Source organism: Engraulis encrasicolus, chromosome 9 (genome assembly GCF_034702125.1).
Source record: "Engraulis encrasicolus isolate BLACKSEA-1 chromosome 9, IST_EnEncr_1.0, whole genome shotgun sequence".
Classification (NCBI taxonomy): domain Eukaryota; kingdom Metazoa; phylum Chordata; class Actinopteri; order Clupeiformes; family Engraulidae; genus Engraulis; species Engraulis encrasicolus.
The window spans coordinates 55,177,707-55,195,636 of NC_085865.1; the positions used below are offsets into that span (position 1 = coordinate 55,177,707).

Genomic DNA, 17,930 nt, shown 5'->3' on the forward strand with positions numbered 1-17,930 from the left:
CTTATGGAGCACTGTAGACCTAGGCCTGCTCTATGATGCAAGGCTATGCAATACCAGACCAGAGACATCTGCACACAGATAGCCTGCCTTGTTAACATGGCATTTGAAAAACCATGATGTGTTGGCATGTGTGTAATTAATAGCTCTCCCCCACCCCCCTCAACAAACAAACATCACAGGATATCATCAACGTTGAGTAGGCCTACAAGGCATCAGTGGATAACATTCTGAAAATGAATTTTTTAAATTATGTTGTACAACACTTCCACCTGGTGGTCACAATTATAAGTGCACGAGATTTTAGCACAGTCTCGTGCAAAACAACACAGAATCATAACTCAAACCACATTTTTATGCGAGATTGTGATATAATGTCTTCAATAGCAGTCTATGGTAAATTTGCCATCGATAACCTGAATGTTTAGTCGTCAGTTACTTTTTTAGGACACCACTGCCCCTGTCGAAAGTGCGGCTACTCTGATCGGCGCTGCATTTACTCAACTCCAGAGATTTCATCATTCAGTTCCGCTGTTACGTTCGTGGAGCCGCTAAGCCGCAGTCAGTCCATGCTTCGGAGGGCAGCATCAGCACTGCTGAACACCGGCACACTCCTCTCCGTGCCTTGGGCCAAAGTATCCCCACACCCCGGACTTCTCGTCCCGCTAGCCAGCCGCCCCTTCTCCCTCTCGGCGTGCCTGCACAAGAAGAAGAAACAGAAGAGTCGTTGGTTGGTGCTTTCTGAAGGACAAAAGATGGATGGCAATATCGAAGAGGTGCTGGCTCCCTTGCGTCAAGCTGTAAAGGAACAGGTAAAATCAGTTTCTTCCGCCTGATGTTAGCCGGGTAATGACTTCTACACACCAAAGAGGCCTGTGTGCATTTATTTTTCATACATTGAATACATTTATTAATTGTCAGAATGGCACAATGGAGTTGAGCTAAGGCTTGCCTATTCATCAGTTTGTAGCCTATGCTGCATAGCCACATGGGCATGGGGAAATGAAGTCATATTGTCTACGTTGCAGTTTATCCTGCTTGTGGTTTTATGGTAATCCTGTAAAGTTTAACGTGCCTGTCCCTAAATTGACAGTACCGACGTGTACATGACAGTAGACAGGCATAGCCCCCAAACATGACGTGAGGTCTCTGCAATGCTGGCCAACGTCAGTCGTGTACAGCAGCTAGCTATCAAAACCGGCCAACAGCTGTCTTGCATGAATCAACAATGTCCGATATCGCAGCCAACAGCCCACTAGCCTTCATTTGAAACCAGGAAAAACGCGCACAACTCTCAGGTAACATGCGCTGCTGGTTTCGAATTCAGGGGGCTTTCAGATTGAGGTGTGCTGCTGCCACGTTTAAACTGCGGTCTCTCTCTCTCTCTCTCTCTCTCTCTCTCTCTCTCTCTCTCTCTCTCTCTCTCTCTCTCTCTCTCTCTCTCTCTCTCTCTCTGAGTCTGTCAGTTCGGCTCAGTGATGTTTGGGGTGGAGCAGGCAGGCAGACTACTGTGTTATTTGAAGCCTCATCTGGGAGAGACTCAAGAAGCACAAAGGGAAAAAAACAGTGGGCCTCCCTGAGCCTAGTGGGGAAAACATGACTTTTCGCAATCTAGTGGAAAACATTGCACTGCATGCACAAAGACATTTAAAAACACATTTTTTCATCCTGTCAAACTGTTGAAGCACTTTGATATGCATGTTTTATGAATAATTTGCATACTGGTATAAAAAATAACTTTGTAATATTGTTGTTATTGAAAGATGTTGATCCTCAATCTTCCCTTTGCAGGGAGACCTGTCCATTTAAATGCTGTTATTGTTATTATTGAAATGGACGGTGATCCTCCATCTTCTCTATGCAGGGAGACCTGGTCCGTCAGATGAAGACGGATGGGGCTCCAGATGTGGACGTGGCCAAGGCAGTGGCAGAACTCAAGGCCAGGAAGAGGACCCTGGAAGCCAAGGTACTGGACTGGGCATATAATATGCTGTATTGTGTGTGCACACTAAACTAAACTGGAATTCAAGGTACTGGAGTGGTGTTGTATGCCACATATCAACCTAAACTAATCTGGAAGCCAAGGTACTGCAGGTTGGGCACTACACTAATCCTAAAGCCAAGGTACTAGAGCAGAGATGGGCAAACTCCGGCCCAGGGATCACATACGGACCCACAGACCCATTTCATCTGCCCCGTAGAGCCTTTACAAGAAAGACAACTTTTAAATCCAAATTCATATAAAGCTACCCAAGACGGGGTTCTTATGGGTTTTATATTAGGCAAATACAGAGGTTAAACAAAAAACTGAAATTCCTGGTTTTAGACCACAATAATTTACCCGGCCATGTATAGTATATTGACCCTGTGGAGCTCCGGGTGGAAAGTTCTGGTGGTAACAGGAGAGTTGAGGTACACATTTAATTCTGCTTTGGGCATCCCTGGAGCAATGTGCGGTTCAAGGGCACTTTAGCTATGGAGTGAGGTGGGGAGTGGAAACGTGAGGATTGAACCTGCAACCCTCTGATCTACGGTCCATCTCCTTAACCATCACACCACAGCTGCAGCACACCATGGTACTGTAGTTGGCACCGGGCAGCTATCCACGTAAAACTAATCTGAAGTTGCTGGAGGGTGGGCCTAAACAACCTAAACAAACAGAAACCAGGAGCCTCTCCCATTCCCATAAACGGGATGGGTGGTGATCAGAGATGTGAAAAGTAAAAGTAAAAAGAAGAAACACTGTTTCCTTCCACCACAGGTACAAATTTGCAGTGGGTTATAGTTAGGATTTTTTTTTCAGTAGCAAGACGGTCTATCTAATTAGGTACAATGGACAGTGGTGTACTTACACCATGAATTTACTTTTACTTTTACTTTTGACCCCTGTGGTGGTCATGGGACACTTTGAGTTTTTTTCAGTTTCTCTCTGACTACAGTATTGTGCCCACCACACTGTACTAGTGGATGTAAACCATAAAACCATATCATGGTCAGTTATTGATTACAAGTAACCAGTGCTTTGAAGTTCCTATGCTATCTGAATATAGTATCTGCTATGACTAACTTCTGGCTAGGGATGTTAACCGGTAGCTGTTTAACCGGTAGTCGACCAGATCAACGTTAACCGGTTAAAATTTTCTGCCACCAGTTAACCGCCCCACCGGCGGTACGCCGCTGGACATAACAGATGCTGTCTGCGCAGCTAAAAAAAAAAGAGTAATACCGGTTAACCACCGGTTAATGAGGCTCAGTAGCCGGTTAGGATTTTTTACATTTCTGCCATCCCTACTTCTGGCACGTTATCCAAATTTAGGGTGAAATGAAGGTTCTGTATGCTCTTCTAGATTCAAGATTTCTTTCATTACAGCAGGATACTCAGGAGTATGAGTATAGTTTTGATTCAAATTGTGTTTACTTCTCAAAAAGATCAATTAAGTGTGTGAGTGAAGGTAGAGAAAAAAGGGGGGGAAGTGCCTTGGCTGGCATATCTGCTATGATTACTGTAACAGTCGACGCAGGCTCATTATGGGTTATGGCCATGGTTCAGCCTCTTTGCTTCACTATCTTCTATGACTAACACCAGGCGACTACAGTACTCCAATGAGGGTCACTTGCATTTCTATACCATTTTCTTATCTCTTATGAGTAACTTCTGGCTGTGATATGAATGAGGGTCATGGTTGTCACGGGGCAACCGTGGCATAATGGGGTAGGGAATTGGTCTTTCAATCCGGGGGTTGTAGGTTAAAATCTCACCTGACCTCTCCCTACACCTCTATCCATGACTGTTGAGCAAGGCACCTAAACCTCCATTCCTCCAGCCAGGGACTGTAACCAGTACCCTGAAAAATAACAAATGTAAGTCACTTTGGATAAAAGTGTCGGCTAAGTGTAATGGAATATAATGTAATGAACTGGTTGTGCTTGTGTATATTCCAGGAACTGTCTCTCCAGCCCAAAGATGACATTGTGGACCGGACAAAGCTGGAGGACACACTCAGAAGGAGGTTCTTCTACGACCAGGCCTTCTCCATCTATGGAGGTGAGTTATGAGTTCTAACCAGTTATAATATCAACAACCACCAGGCCTTCTCTATCTAGAGGTGAGCTGGTCACACACTTTAACTCCATTACCAGAGGTGGAAAAACCAAGGTTCAGAGAGTAAAAACATTTTTGCTCCAGCCAATTCAATAATTATCCCAACCCTGAGGCCAGATTGAGGACATACTGTATTAGTGACCTCACCTGTGTTGAGGGCACAGCATGAAAGAAAATCCAAGCAAGACTTTTACTCTGTCTGTCCAGTTTTTTCCACCTGTGTACATTGCATTATAATGCACTGTTTTACATTTCATTACAGTGCAATACACTCAGCTTTATGACTTCAGGACCATCAGAGCAACTGGAGACATTGCTTTTATGTCTGTTTTCATGCAGTGGTACAACCATATCCTTGGTTCAAATAAAACGGGGACTGGGTCTTGTCCTATCGGAATGTCATTATCTTGTTAAAGGACACGGCTGTTGTCTCTTGAGGTGTGACCATGTCAGGAGCCAACAGCACTAGTTTGCCTTAGGATTTTGTGGCATTCTGCGACATTTTTGTAAGGCCAGTCAATTTTAACCACTAACACGACAAGAGTGACTTGCTTTTTTTCCTAACTCAGCATGAGTGTTAAGGTGTAACCGTGTCAGAGCTTAAGGTTTGAACTAGTTTGAGTTTAGTTTTGTGCCTAAACTGTCCTGTTTCTCGAGGAATCTGTGGCATTCTGCTGCTAGTCATGAGCTGTCAGCTAGGAGAAGGTTAAATCAGTGAAAGGCCTCAAGACAAACTGAAGGCCACAGCTAAAGCACTCTCTCTCTCTCAGGTTGGATTCTGTGGGAACACGAATACACCTTGGCATCGACAAGTTCTGAATTGTTCTATATGTTCAGACAAAACACCTCAGTGTTTTTCTTGTCCCTAGTAGTTGATGCACTGCAGTGGTGCCCAATCTTTTTTCTTTTTTGATCTGGTGACCCACACTTCCCTTTTCGTTATAAGCCATAGATTTCCATACCATGTTTTAGTGCTTTGGTGGTATGGACATTCTAACTCACCAGAAATAAAACCCCATTTAAAATGAATGGGATGGTATGTCTGGTGAGTTAGAATGCTCATAACACCAAAGCATCAAAACATGGTATGGTGCTCTATGGGGTATAATCAGAGTCTAAGAGATTCCTAACCAAGTATTGGACATTGACATGTCATTTAGGAAGTACCAACTTTCATCTGATGTGATATGACCAGAACTTCTTTCTTTTTTTTCAGAAGAAAATGGTGATTTCATTATAAACAGCATACATTTCTTTTTGGTCAATCAATACACACATTTTTGTTGGCTAACTTGTGGTTTTCCATTTTGTTTGTGTGTTTTCAGGGGTGAGTGGCCTGTATGACTTTGGCCCGGTGGGCTGCGCTCTAAAGAACAACATCCTTTCGGTGTGGAGACAGCACTTCATCCAGGAGGAGCAGATACTGGAGATAGACTGCACCATGCTCACACCCGAACCCGTACTCAAGTAATGACACACGCACGCACACACACCACACAACTGATTGTATTGCATCATTGTTGCCCTGAGGGGCTTTCAACAACCCCTACTGAAGCACAACATTGCTGTCTGTCAGAAGTGTCGACTATCTGTGTTCTGCTGTAACTGTAGGCCAAGGCTGCGTTTCCCCCCAAAAAACATTTTACTTCAGCCTAAGTAGTATTAAGTATTAGGTGCCCCTAGGCAATCTATCACAGCACTAAAAGTTGTGCATAGGTATGCATGCAATACTTTTACAGGCTATACAATATTTTGTCTCGTACGCATAGAAATTGCATGTAAACGTTCACGTCTTTGGTCTAACAGCTCACTTTTATAACAACGATTTCTCCCACAAACTGAATTGGGAATGTTATTGCATCCCCTTTCTTACCATACAGTCTCCTGTGCATGTGCAGCATTGTGCACGAATGTGTATGCAAAGACTCTCCTATTCCAGTGGGAAGTGTAGTGAAGCTTTGCCTGGTGGTTTCCCAAAGGCAGCTGTGAGGTGCTGGTCCTTGGGTTTTGATTGTTTGCAGGCAGACAGTGACATCTGTGATTATTGCATGGGGGCCACAACCTGAGGTGGCCTCCGTAGCCCGGTCACAGAGACATAGACATGTGATTATTAGCATGATGATATGAGATGTGATTAATTTTGTATGGCATGTGATAATGTAGCTGTGGCATCAGTTGGCTGCAACATCAAGTGGCTTCCACAGCTATCACAGAGACATTTGAAAATGTCATTTGATATGTCAATTGTGGGATATGTACATGTTATGTAGGTAGCTAGATGTTACAGTAGGGGTTAGGGATGCAAATTATCGATTAATTCATTAATCATTAGTTGATAGTCTTATCGATCGACTTACGATTAATTGATAAGCGGTGTTTCCCCCGAAATGTCAATGTTTCTCGGAAATAAACTACTAAATCTAAAAAAATACATAAAAAAATTACATAAAATACCACATTTAAATTAATTCGATTTCAATTCTTTAATCCAAAGGTGATTTAAATATTCCCACTATTCACACCCCTCTTCACACACACTCTTCATATGCCCATTTCACCTGGGTCTCTTGTCAGTTGAATTGTCGATTAATTGCGATTAATGTTTTTTAATCGATTAATGCATTGGTCGATTAAAGTCGATTAATCAGTTAATCATTTGCATCCCTAATTAGGGTTGTAAATAATGATCGAAATGTATCGATGCCGACGATCGAATCGCATCGCATCGTATCGTGGGACATTCTTAAGTATCAATAATAATCGAATCGCTGGCCTCTGCCCAATGCCCTAGCTGTGTTAATTGTACAACATGATAGAAGTGGAAAAGTAATTGGGGAAAAATCGAATCTTGTCATATCGTGGGGCATTGTTAAGCATTGAAAATAATCGAATTGCTGCCTTAAGAAATCGGCATCGAATCATATCGTCATGGAAGTTGTGATTTACTTTTTACATTTTTGAAAATGTGTAATTGTATAAAATGGAGCAAAGCATTTTAGAGATGTCTCGATCCAGGTTTTTGCACTTCCGATCCGATACGGATATTTTATTTCTCTTCCGTTCCGATTCCGTTACTGGCCGATACCGATACCGGCCTATCAGAGTATCTAAGTTGAAAGTTATTTAGCCTACTTACTTTGCTGTCACAGTCATGTTGAAAAGGGTTTTTACTCTTAGTAACAACTAGCCAACTGAATTAGGTGAATTTGAGTAATACACAATGTTTTTTAATGAGAAACTGACCTGCTTTTTCAGATATTAATGAACACGAAACAGGAAAATGGATCGGAATTCTGGATCGGATTTTTCCGTGCATGCCGATCCGATACCGATCCGCATTTTTTCCCCATATTGGCAGTCGATCCGATCCATCCGATCCGATACGACAACCCTAGAGCATTTTGCTAATGTTTGTCATTTCGGTAATGTTTACCATTATGTCTCTTGACATGCTGTGAATGTAAACAGTGAGACTGTCAGCACATTCGTTTGGATCCTGCTGCTGTTAACAGTCATTTTTCCGGACTAAGCACACTTGACGTACCAGCTCTCTGGTTCTCCCCCATTAGGACACGTGTGGAGTGAAACGGTCTGCATGCTCATTTTGATTCTGGTGGTGTTTGCCATTAGACCCTCCGATCACTCGTTCTGACAAAGTGCGGAGCACTGCTTTGCTAATGGTCTATTCCACAGTTTTCAATACAACCCTGCACACCGGCTGTATTATCCGCGGGTGTCTGCTGCCAAATATGGCAGAGTTTTATTTTGTCAGTGCCACCCATTGATAATCCATGCTCTGCTGGGATGAAATTGGCCACTCATCAATACAGCACTTTCCGCACCAGTGTGTGGGGTTAACCGAAATTGTCAGAACCTGATAGTCCTCTGTAGTGCTGCCTGAACCAGTGTGCGAAGGGCTTTATATCCGCCCTGGAAGAACAGGAGAAATATAAATCTCAATCATCAAACTCGAGGAGAGGAGTGAAATAATTTCCAGGAATGGTCCGGTATTGCTCTAATCTCTGCCTCTCTTCCTCTTCTCAGAACCTCAGGCCACGTGGACAAGTTTGCAGACTACATGGTGAAGGATGTGAAAAATGGAGAGTGTTTCCGTGCCGACCATCTCCTCAAAGGTAGAGCCAGTGACCGTTTCAACAACATGATCTCTCAGTCGTCATCTCTTTCACTGTTTGTTTTTGTCTGTCTTTCTTTTCTTTTATTCCATCTTGAACTTCTTGCCTCCTTGGCTTTCATCCCCCCAGTGGTGTATGCTACACTGAGGCTACACCTCAGAATGTGTGGGCCTCAAAGCTACTCTGTGTGTAGACCTCTGTGGTCTATCTCTTTGAGCAGTGTGTGCATGTGTCTCTGTCTCTTTGAGCAGAGGAAGTGTGTGGGATACGGTAGAACCTCACTGGGCTTTAATGGGATGCACTGTAAATCCCCCCACTCCTATACTCCTACATGTCTCCCTCAGGGGAACTAGGACTAGAGACCGACCGATATGGGTTTTTCTATGGCCGATGCCGATGCCGATATTTAGAGGTCAGAGTCAGCCGATGGCCGATGTGACCAGCCGATTTTTTGGGCCGATTTTTGGGGCCGATATGCCATCATATTATCCTTAATTGGCATGCTAAAAATATACCGGTATATAAACAATATTCTTTTTCATTTATTTATCCATAACATATGTATTTTATTAATTAAAATTAACATATGTTCTATTTACACCCTTAATATTCATATAGATAGGCCTAGTAGAAATATTATGTAGGCCAGGGCTGTCCAAACTTTTTTAGTGAGGGCCGAATACAGGAAAATAAACAAGGGGCCGGGTCGCACATTAGCTGTGAGATGACCGGTTCAATGTAACAAATACACAAGGGAGGCAAAAGCTGTCTGATGGCCCATGATTTATTTCCAATATTTTCAAGAGTCAATGTAAGAAAAGGTAACACAAATTGCATAAATATTATTGTGTAGACCTATATATATAGGCTATTATCCACATGTACATGGTTAATAATTAAGCTTATTATTAATTGTTATTTATTATTATTATCTTGTTATTTTATTGTTGCCTACAATCAATGAGTGCATGTTTATAAGCTGTTTAATTTCTATTTAATTCTTATTATAGCCACCACTACTTCCCCGGCACTTCAATGTGAAACTCGTGCTGATCCAATCAGATCAAGTGCCTCTATCTCACATGCACGCAGGCAGCGATGTAAACAAAGGCAGCTCTCCTCTCTGTGCCTCCCTCAGTTTAAATGAGCAAGTTCTGTCGTAACCTAGCATGTTTAGCTAACTTGCTACAGCCACAGAGGCAATTTTACAGGATGGATTCACAAAGCTATCAAAAAATAATGTCACTTATGCGCAACATGCTTACAGTACAGCATGATACTATTCCAAGTGTGGGTTAAAGTCACAAATAAAAGTGCTAAGCAATCGCTAACGCTAACCGCTATTCAGTTTGAGTGTATATAAGCAGCTGTAGGAAGGCTAATGGTAAAAGGCACTCGTGGTCACACACCACTAGCAACTTTGATTTCAACTCCGTTGCCGTTGAAAACAAATAGACATGGGGTGAAAGTCAGTCACATGTCAGATTTGCATCCTTTTTTGTTAAAATTTCGCTTAGATTTTTACTTCCTATTGTATTTTTGGAGGTAAACTTCACACTGGTTACCACCAGCATTAGGGCTCCCAGTAGCTGCCCGTGTGCCTGATAGAGAGGTGTGACGTTCACGGAGCCGGTTCTTTTGAACGGCTCCCTGAAGTGAACTATGGGGGCAGGATCACAGCTGGGGGAGCCACTCGACTGTTATTCCGTTCGTTTTTCATTAATTTGAAGCACGTGACCTCGACCTTAAAATCGGCGCAACCAAATGAGAAAATCGGCCGATGCCGATTCATTAAAAAATAGCAAAAATCGGCCGATTAAATCGGCCGGCCGATCGATCGGTCGGTCTCTAACTAGGACCAGCATCTGGCCCAGTGCCACACTATGGTGTGGGGTTGAACGCACGCACACGCACGCACACACGCACACACACGCACACACACACACACACGCACACACACACACACGCACACGCACACGCACACGCACACACACACACACACACACACACACATACATAGGGCCAGAAGTATGAAGTACTCCAGGGTAGAAGGAACCCTCGAAGAACAGAGAAGAGATGAGCACTTCATTACTGCAGAGTTTTAGAGTTTTTGCCCGACCAATATGAGAAGGATGTGACCTTGACTGGTTTGTGTGTGTTTGTGTCCTCCAGCTCACCTGCAGAAGCTGATGTCTGATAAGAAGTGTCCTGAAGAGAAGAAGACTGAGATGAACAACGTCATCACTCAGGTAAATAATGACGTGATCACTCGGGCAACAATGATGTCATCGCTCCGGTCGGGATCATTGCCTTCATTATACTGCTACTACTGCTGTTTATAACCACCTTTATAATATATTGCTCAGGAATGATGTTTTGAAATAAACTTCAGAATAATAACACTACTGCTACTTGAAGTAGTGACTCGGGTCAGTATGGAGGCAACCATTTTATTTTTTATAATGCTGCTAATATGCAAGACCTAACTGAGTACAATCTCTCGGGTTGTATGTATATAACCCGATGAGGATTTTTCTACTAATAATAGAGTACTAACAATAGGTGTCAAATGCCCTACTAATATACAGTGCTTTTGCTGTGGTGAATATCCTGAGGATGTTATGGAGTTTCAATATTAAATGTAACCTAATGAAGTTATTGGTATTGACACTTGATGCTGTCTGAATTGCTGCAGGATGATGCAGCTGTTCAGTTTCCATCAGGAAATAGAGAAGCACACACCGATTTTAGTTGTATAAATCAGGCAACTAAAGGCAGTATAGTTGGTTGTAAAAGTATGCATTGTTTTTGAGTAGTGAAACATAAAAATGCACTCATAAAGAATAAATATGTTGTGGTCTTAACTGCTGCTTGTGAATGCAGTGATCAGTAGCTTTCTTATACTAACCGTTGCTTGTGTTAATTGCTGCGTGTGTTTTGCCTTCCTTAATTTCCTTTGGCAAAGTGACTCTACTCCACTGCTCTACCTTGTATTCCAGCTGGATAACTACACCCAGCAGGAGTTGACTGATCTGTTTGTGAAGTACAACGTCAAGTCCCCCGTAACAGGAAATGACCTCACCGCCCCCATCTCCTTTAACCTGATGTTCCAAACCTCCATCGGACCTGGAGGGAACATGACAGGGTGAGGCCATGTATCTAAAATTATTCCTAATTTATTGATCCGTTTTTATTAATTATTGATTTTATTATAGGAAATTTATACCAGCTTTGGGACATTCGTTCATTCATTCATTTTTTCGGAGGAAAAATTATGCCAGGGTGAACCTTTTTTGTATTGTGGCTTTGTGCACCGATTTGTCAATAGGGTCTTATTTCGATTTCTTTGCATGTCTAGTACATGTGAAGAAAATTTACAGCATAGGGAGAGAGAGATTCGAGAGAGATTTTTGGAGAGATAATTTGCATGTTGAATAGCTCTATTTGCTTTTGTTTGTTCCTTTGTGTTCATTCCCGCTCTGCTATGGGAGGCCTGGAGACAAGTCAGGGAATCTTCCTGAGCTTCAAGAGATGTCCAATTAACATCTTTGTGTTTGTTTGTTCCTCCTCAGATATTTGCGGCCCGAGACGGCTCAGGGAATCTTCCTGAACTTCAAGCGGCTGTTGGAGTTTAACCAGGGAAAACTGCCCTTCGCTGCAGCCCAAATCGGAAACTCCTTCAGGAACGAGATCTCGCCACGCTCAGGGCTCATCAGAGTCAGGTGAGGAGGAACACACACACACACACACACACACACACACACACACACACACACACACACACACACACACACACACACACACACACACACACACACACACACACACACAGCTCGACTTCATGCGAGTGTGGTAGACTTCTCCTCACACAATAGTCTTCTCCATTGTTTTCAACACACCTGTCTCCCATCCCCCTTGTTTTTATCCCTCTCCTTACCCCTCCCCTCCGCCACACCTGTCACTCTCTCCCTCTCCGTTTTAACACACCCCTCTCTCTGTCTCTAGAGAGTTTACGATGGCGGAGATTGAGCACTTTGTGGACCCTACTGAGAAGGTTCACCCCAAGTTCTCCAGCGTGGCGGATCTGGACATCCTGCTCTACTCCTCCAAGGCCCAGACCAGCGGCCAGTCCGCATCCATCATGAAGCTAGGTGACGCCGTCGAGCAGGTGAGGGCTCGGGTGGCAGGGGTGGAGCTTGTTGCACACAGATAGTGTTGTGATAGAAGGGTGAGGTTGTCATCCTTTTTAATTATCTAATTAGTAGACCAATGCACCAGGTGAAAATACACTATATTACCAAAGGTATTTACTTACCCATCCAAATGATCAGAATCAGGTGTCATAATCACTGGGCTTGGCCAAAGGTGTATCAAATAAAGCACATAGGCGTGCATTTTTTTTTTACTTTCTCAACCCCATGAGCTGAGACCTAGGTACACCATAGGGGTCAGCGGCTGAGGTTGAGGGGTCAGGGGGGCATGATCTGTGACTGGTTGTGTACGTTTAGGTTTCTTCATTGAAGTGGGATAGCACTTGCAGATACGCATCAAGGTTTTTTAAAAACTTAAATGCAAAACTCCCCATTCATATTTTTGACCTACTTCCCAAGCACAGGCCAAACCCACAAGCACAAACAGCTGGGTCATGCTATATGGGAGAGAGCAGCTGTAAAAGTGCTTGATGATGATATGTGAAATATTTCTGAACTGTTCTCTCTCTCTCTCTCTCACTCTCACTCTCTCTCTCTCTCTCTCTCTCTCTCTCTCTCTCTCTCTCTCTCTCTCTCTCTCTCTCTCTCTCTCTCTCTCTCTCTCTCTCTCTCTCTCTCTCTCTCTGCAGGGCGTCATCAATAACTCCGTCCTGGGTTATTTCATTGGTCGTATCTACCTCTACTTGACCAAAGTGGGCGTGTCAAAGAATATGCTGCGCTTCCGTCAGCACATGGACAATGAGATGGCTCACTACGCATGTGACTGTTGGGATGCGGAGACCAAAACATCATACGTACGTCACACACACACACACACACACACACACACACACACACACACACACACACACACACCCTCATGAGACTGCTGGGACACACACTTCGTCATACCTCGACCAAAATGTCTTTTGTAATGTTACGTCACTTCTTAGCATCTTCACTCAAATGCTGAATAGCTGCAATGCTACTACTCTAGTCGTTTCCCAGCTTCTATTGCAGTGTACCCACCTGTAGTGAGAGGCTGTAAAGACACAATGTAAGTCGTCTTTGTTCAGATTGTGGGGGACCATTGGCTAAGATTGTCATATTGTGTGTTAATTGGCTAATTAAATCATTGATTTTAATATTGCGTAATGGCATTTTAATATTGCGTAATTGCATAATGCGACAGCATTATGTGATCGTCCGAGTTTGTGTGTTTGTCTGTTCGTTGCTTTGTTAGTTCGTGGTGTGTGCGTTTCTGTCCACCAGAGTGTGGAGGTGCACTCTCGGAGTGCTTTGTAGTTGATTTTAATACTGTGTCTTTATGTTCACAGGGTTGGATCGAGATTGTGGGCTGTGCCGACCGCTCCTGTTTCGACCTGACGTGTCACGCCAGAGCCACCAAAGTGTCCCTCGCCGCGGAGAAACTGCTGAAGGAGCCCAAGGTGGTGAACGTGGTGCAGTTCGAGCCTAACAAGGCGGCCATCGGCAAGGCCTACAAGCGTGACGCCAAGATTGCCATGGAGTACCTGTCCATCTGCGACGAGTGCTTCATTTCTGACCAGGAGAAACTCCTTGAGGAGAACGGGTAAGATAAGGGTAGTTATTTATTTAGTAACTCGATGTACAGCAATGCCATTGAGATAGTTTAGAATAGCCATAGTCCACCTGAATGGAGACAGGAGGACGGGAAACGCATTGGAATTTTTAAAAAAGGTTTCTAGGGTGAAGTTATCTTAGCATTTGCTTCATCTCCGACCAGGAAAATTTGCTCCAGGAGAACAGGTGAGGGTGTTAGCTGTCCAACGCTGTTAGCCTTAAATGACCAGGAGAACGTGTGAGGACATCAGAGACGCTGTTAGCCTAACATATGGTTAGTTTGCCATGTGCTAATTTTACATTACATTACCATTTGCAAAAGGGGAATCGTCTTATACTCTTAGCTGGACCAGACAAAATTCCACCAAAATAATATTTTGACGTGACCTAAATGATTCGGCCACTTTATCTGCTCCGAAGAGTGCAAGAGGTCAAGAGATTGTCTTCGACACATCAAATCCGTAGATTCTCATGTGTTAAAAGAAAGTATTACCATTCAGGATCCTACTTTGTACATGCAAAGTCAAGGATATCTGCGGTAATATCCTTCTATCTGGAGCTCAGACTAAGGAACTATTGCATTCTTTTTGACATCCAGTGAGTTCACCATTGAGACAGAAGGAAAGAGTTTCAAGATCACCAAGGACATGGTGACCATCAAGAGGTTCCAGAAAACGCTGCATGGTAAGGACAATTCTATACCATACTATACTACATCACTACTGTACTAAAGTACTAGACCACAAGCCTCATAGTACCACCACAGTGCTATAAATACCGCACCAGAGGCCACATGGCGCTGTCGTGTTTGAGTGCGTACTGTATTATTTAAGTTTGATTTCCTGTTGCAGTGGAATATGTGGCCCCCAGTGCATAACATAACTTGTAGTAGCGCTAAGTTGTCATGGACATGTATTAACAACATGCCATTTCCTGTTGCAGTGGAGGAGGTGGTCCCCAATGTGATCGAGCCGTCCTTTGGCATCGGCAGAATCATGTACACCATCTTCGAGCACACATTCCAGATCAGGGAAGGAGACGAGCAGAGAACGGTGAGAACACTTCAACACTGCAGCGTGTAACCGGCATCACAAAAGATGCCCAAGACTGTTGGTATTCGGCAAAGTGTAATTTAGTATTATGCAATGTTAAACACCACCATTAACAATGCAACATACTATACGTACATAGAGGTATAATGGTATAATGCTAAGGAGACGAAATGACTATTTCTCTGTGGTTGCAGTTCTTCAGTTTCCCCGCCATGGTGTCGCCCTACAAGTGTTCCGTCCTGCCCCTCAGCCAGAATCAGGAATTCGTGCCGTTCGTCAAGCAGCTGTGTGAGTATTGCGTCTCCATGGGCAATACAACCATTAATTGTCATGACTACCATGTATAATTGAATGAAGATTCAGATGACTGTAAACATCTACTCCCTGCATATCATAGTGGCTTGGACTCCTCTTTCCCTCGTAGCTGAACCTTTGACTCAAATAATCTATTTGTCCTCTCTGTCTCTATGTAGCAGAGACTTTGACTCTAACATTTTGTCTCTGCGTGTCCCCTCTCTGCCCCCGTAATTGAGGCTTTGATTAATGTAGTAATGCTCCCTGTATTATAGTGGCTTTAACTGTGCACATGCTTTCTCTCCCTCCGTAGCGGGGACCATTTGTGCCTTCTCTCACCCCGTAGCCAGTGCTTTGACTCTTAATACTCTCTGCTCTGTGTGTCCCCTCTGTCCCCCTGTAGCAGAGGCCATGACCAAAAACGGCGTGTCCCATAAGGTGGACGACTCCTCAGGATCGATCGGTAGGCGCTACGCCCGCACAGACGAGATCGGAGTGGCATTTGGAATCACCATCGACTTCGACACGGTCAACAAGACGCCGCACACAGCCACACTCAGGGACCGAGACTCAATGAGGCAGATCAGGGCAGAGGTAATGTTGAACTGTGTATACTTTAATATGCAGTAATATACCATACTACTAGATTTAATGTGTCTACAAGACGCCGCACACACCCTCACTTGGGCACAGAGACTCAATGAGGCAGATCAGAGCAGAGGTAATGTTAGACTGTATACTTTAATATACAGTAATATACCATACTACTAGATTTAATGTGTCAACAAGACACCACACGCCCACACTCGGGGACTGAGACTCAATGAGGCAGATCAGAGCAGAGGTGATAATACACATTAATTAATGTATATATAACATGTCTATGAAGGGTTTAATGCAAAATGGTGTATCCACCACTTTTTACTTTTGCATTTTATTATTGGAAGTGACTGTAGGACAGAGGTCCTATCACCTATGTGTAAATTCTCGGGTGAATATGTATATTATTTGAAATGTAGTGTGTATATATACATGATATATAAAATAATATAATTTGTTATTAGTGTAGCTGCTATAGCTGCGCCACTTGGAGGCAGATCAGAGGGGCGTGAGGGGGATAATGACTACAATTTAATGATAAATTATATGTTTAATCAATACTTTTAAGGAGGAAGCCCGTTGTCATGCATGTCTGAGATGCAGACCTTACCTGGGTGCCAAGTCTCATATCCTGCTTTTAGTGTTGTAGCATACCAATAACATATTATTATTTAACACCTTTTGTTCTGCTTTAGGTGAGCGAGCTTCCTGATCTCCTGCTTTAGACTTAAAGCGTACTGTGTACTAATGTGTTGGAGTGACGAAGTACACCTCTGTAGTGATGCCTTTTGCTCCATTTCAGGTGAGCGAGCTGCCAGATATCGTGCGAGACCTGTCTAACGGCAACACCAGCTGGGCGGAGATCGAGAGCAAGTACCCCATCTTCGAGGGCCAGGAGACGAGCAAGAAGGACACCAGCGAGGAGTAGAGCAGCACAGCACCACCTGGCTGTGTGGAGCAGTACTGCAGGAGCCCACTATCGCCCTCTGGCTGTCATGTCTGCCGTTACACATCAGCCAAAACAAACCACCCACCTGCCCCACCATAATCGCCATCACCCCCTGAAAACACATGGACAACACAACCCCCCACACACAAAACACATGGACAATTTTACACGCGGCTCCATAGGAACAATCTATTGTGACTTCAATCACAATAATCACTTCAACAACGAAAATAAGAATGAACGTGCACCCAGCATTTTGTCCCACAAGAAATCTCCAACATGTGTAAAGAAATCACAACATCAAGGCTCTGAGACATGTATGTAAGCTTGTAACTCTGTAATGTGTCTGTAAGGGAATCAGACGGTTAAATCTCTTATTTACTCTCCCGGTCTCACCTTGCTCATATACAGAAATGGCGGGGTCATGCAGGAAGGCGGGTGGGGATGTTTATCTGAACAAAAAGGGAGAACGCAGCTGTAATGTGGCTGGCGTGCGTGTGGGGGAGGGAAAGGAAGAGAGGCTTCGGCCATTCCAGTCTACGAGCTAATAAAATGATTATGTCTCTGTTGGGAAGCTTCTCTGGGTTCAATAAATGGAGCCTACACTTTCTGGGCTTGTATGGTTTTATATGAAAACGACTTTGTGTGATTTAAGTAGTGTCATCATTATATAGCGCACAGCACCATTCCTCACAACAGGAGGTTCATAGACCGCATACGTATATGTACACTTATTGCAATATACATGGTGTATATTTTTTTGCTTTTTTTTCATTAAGATTTCAAAACAACTTGCATTTGAATGATTTTAGGTTTTATAGTTGCATTGTGGTTGCACTGTTAACACCTGAGGGACAAAATGGAAAATATTGCTGTGGTGGAGGCAAATCAAATGGCTATAGTCAGAAATTACAGGACATAATGCTGTACTGGGAGTGAGGGAGGAAGGATGTGCACAGAAATCTGTATTATAAAAGTCTACCACAAGGGGGCAGCAGATTACCAATTTCA

At 43.6% G+C, this 17,930-nt stretch overlaps 1 protein-coding gene and 1 non-coding gene across 2 annotated transcripts; both read left to right on the forward strand.

Moving 5' to 3' along the window:
- The first annotated feature begins 526 nt into the window (after window positions 1-526).
- gars1 (glycyl-tRNA synthetase 1) lies at window positions 527-17,558 on the forward strand. Its single transcript, XM_063207454.1, has 16 exons — window positions 527-809; window positions 1,862-1,963; window positions 3,940-4,042; window positions 5,425-5,566; window positions 8,144-8,232; window positions 10,405-10,481; window positions 11,232-11,377; window positions 11,805-11,954; window positions 12,238-12,400; window positions 13,073-13,237; window positions 13,760-14,013; window positions 14,623-14,708; window positions 14,967-15,076; window positions 15,271-15,364; window positions 15,774-15,964; window positions 16,773-17,558. The coding sequence occupies exons 1-16, from the start codon at window positions 567-569 to the stop codon at window positions 16,896-16,898; spliced, it is 2,241 nt and encodes a 746-aa protein (XP_063063524.1). The 5' UTR covers window positions 527-566; the 3' UTR covers window positions 16,899-17,558.
- Window positions 6,060-6,198, forward strand: LOC134456138 (small nucleolar RNA SNORA84). The gene has a single exon (XR_010036223.1). It is a non-coding gene; the product is annotated as a small nucleolar RNA SNORA84 (small nucleolar RNA).
- Window positions 17,559-17,930: the final 372 nt, after the last annotated feature.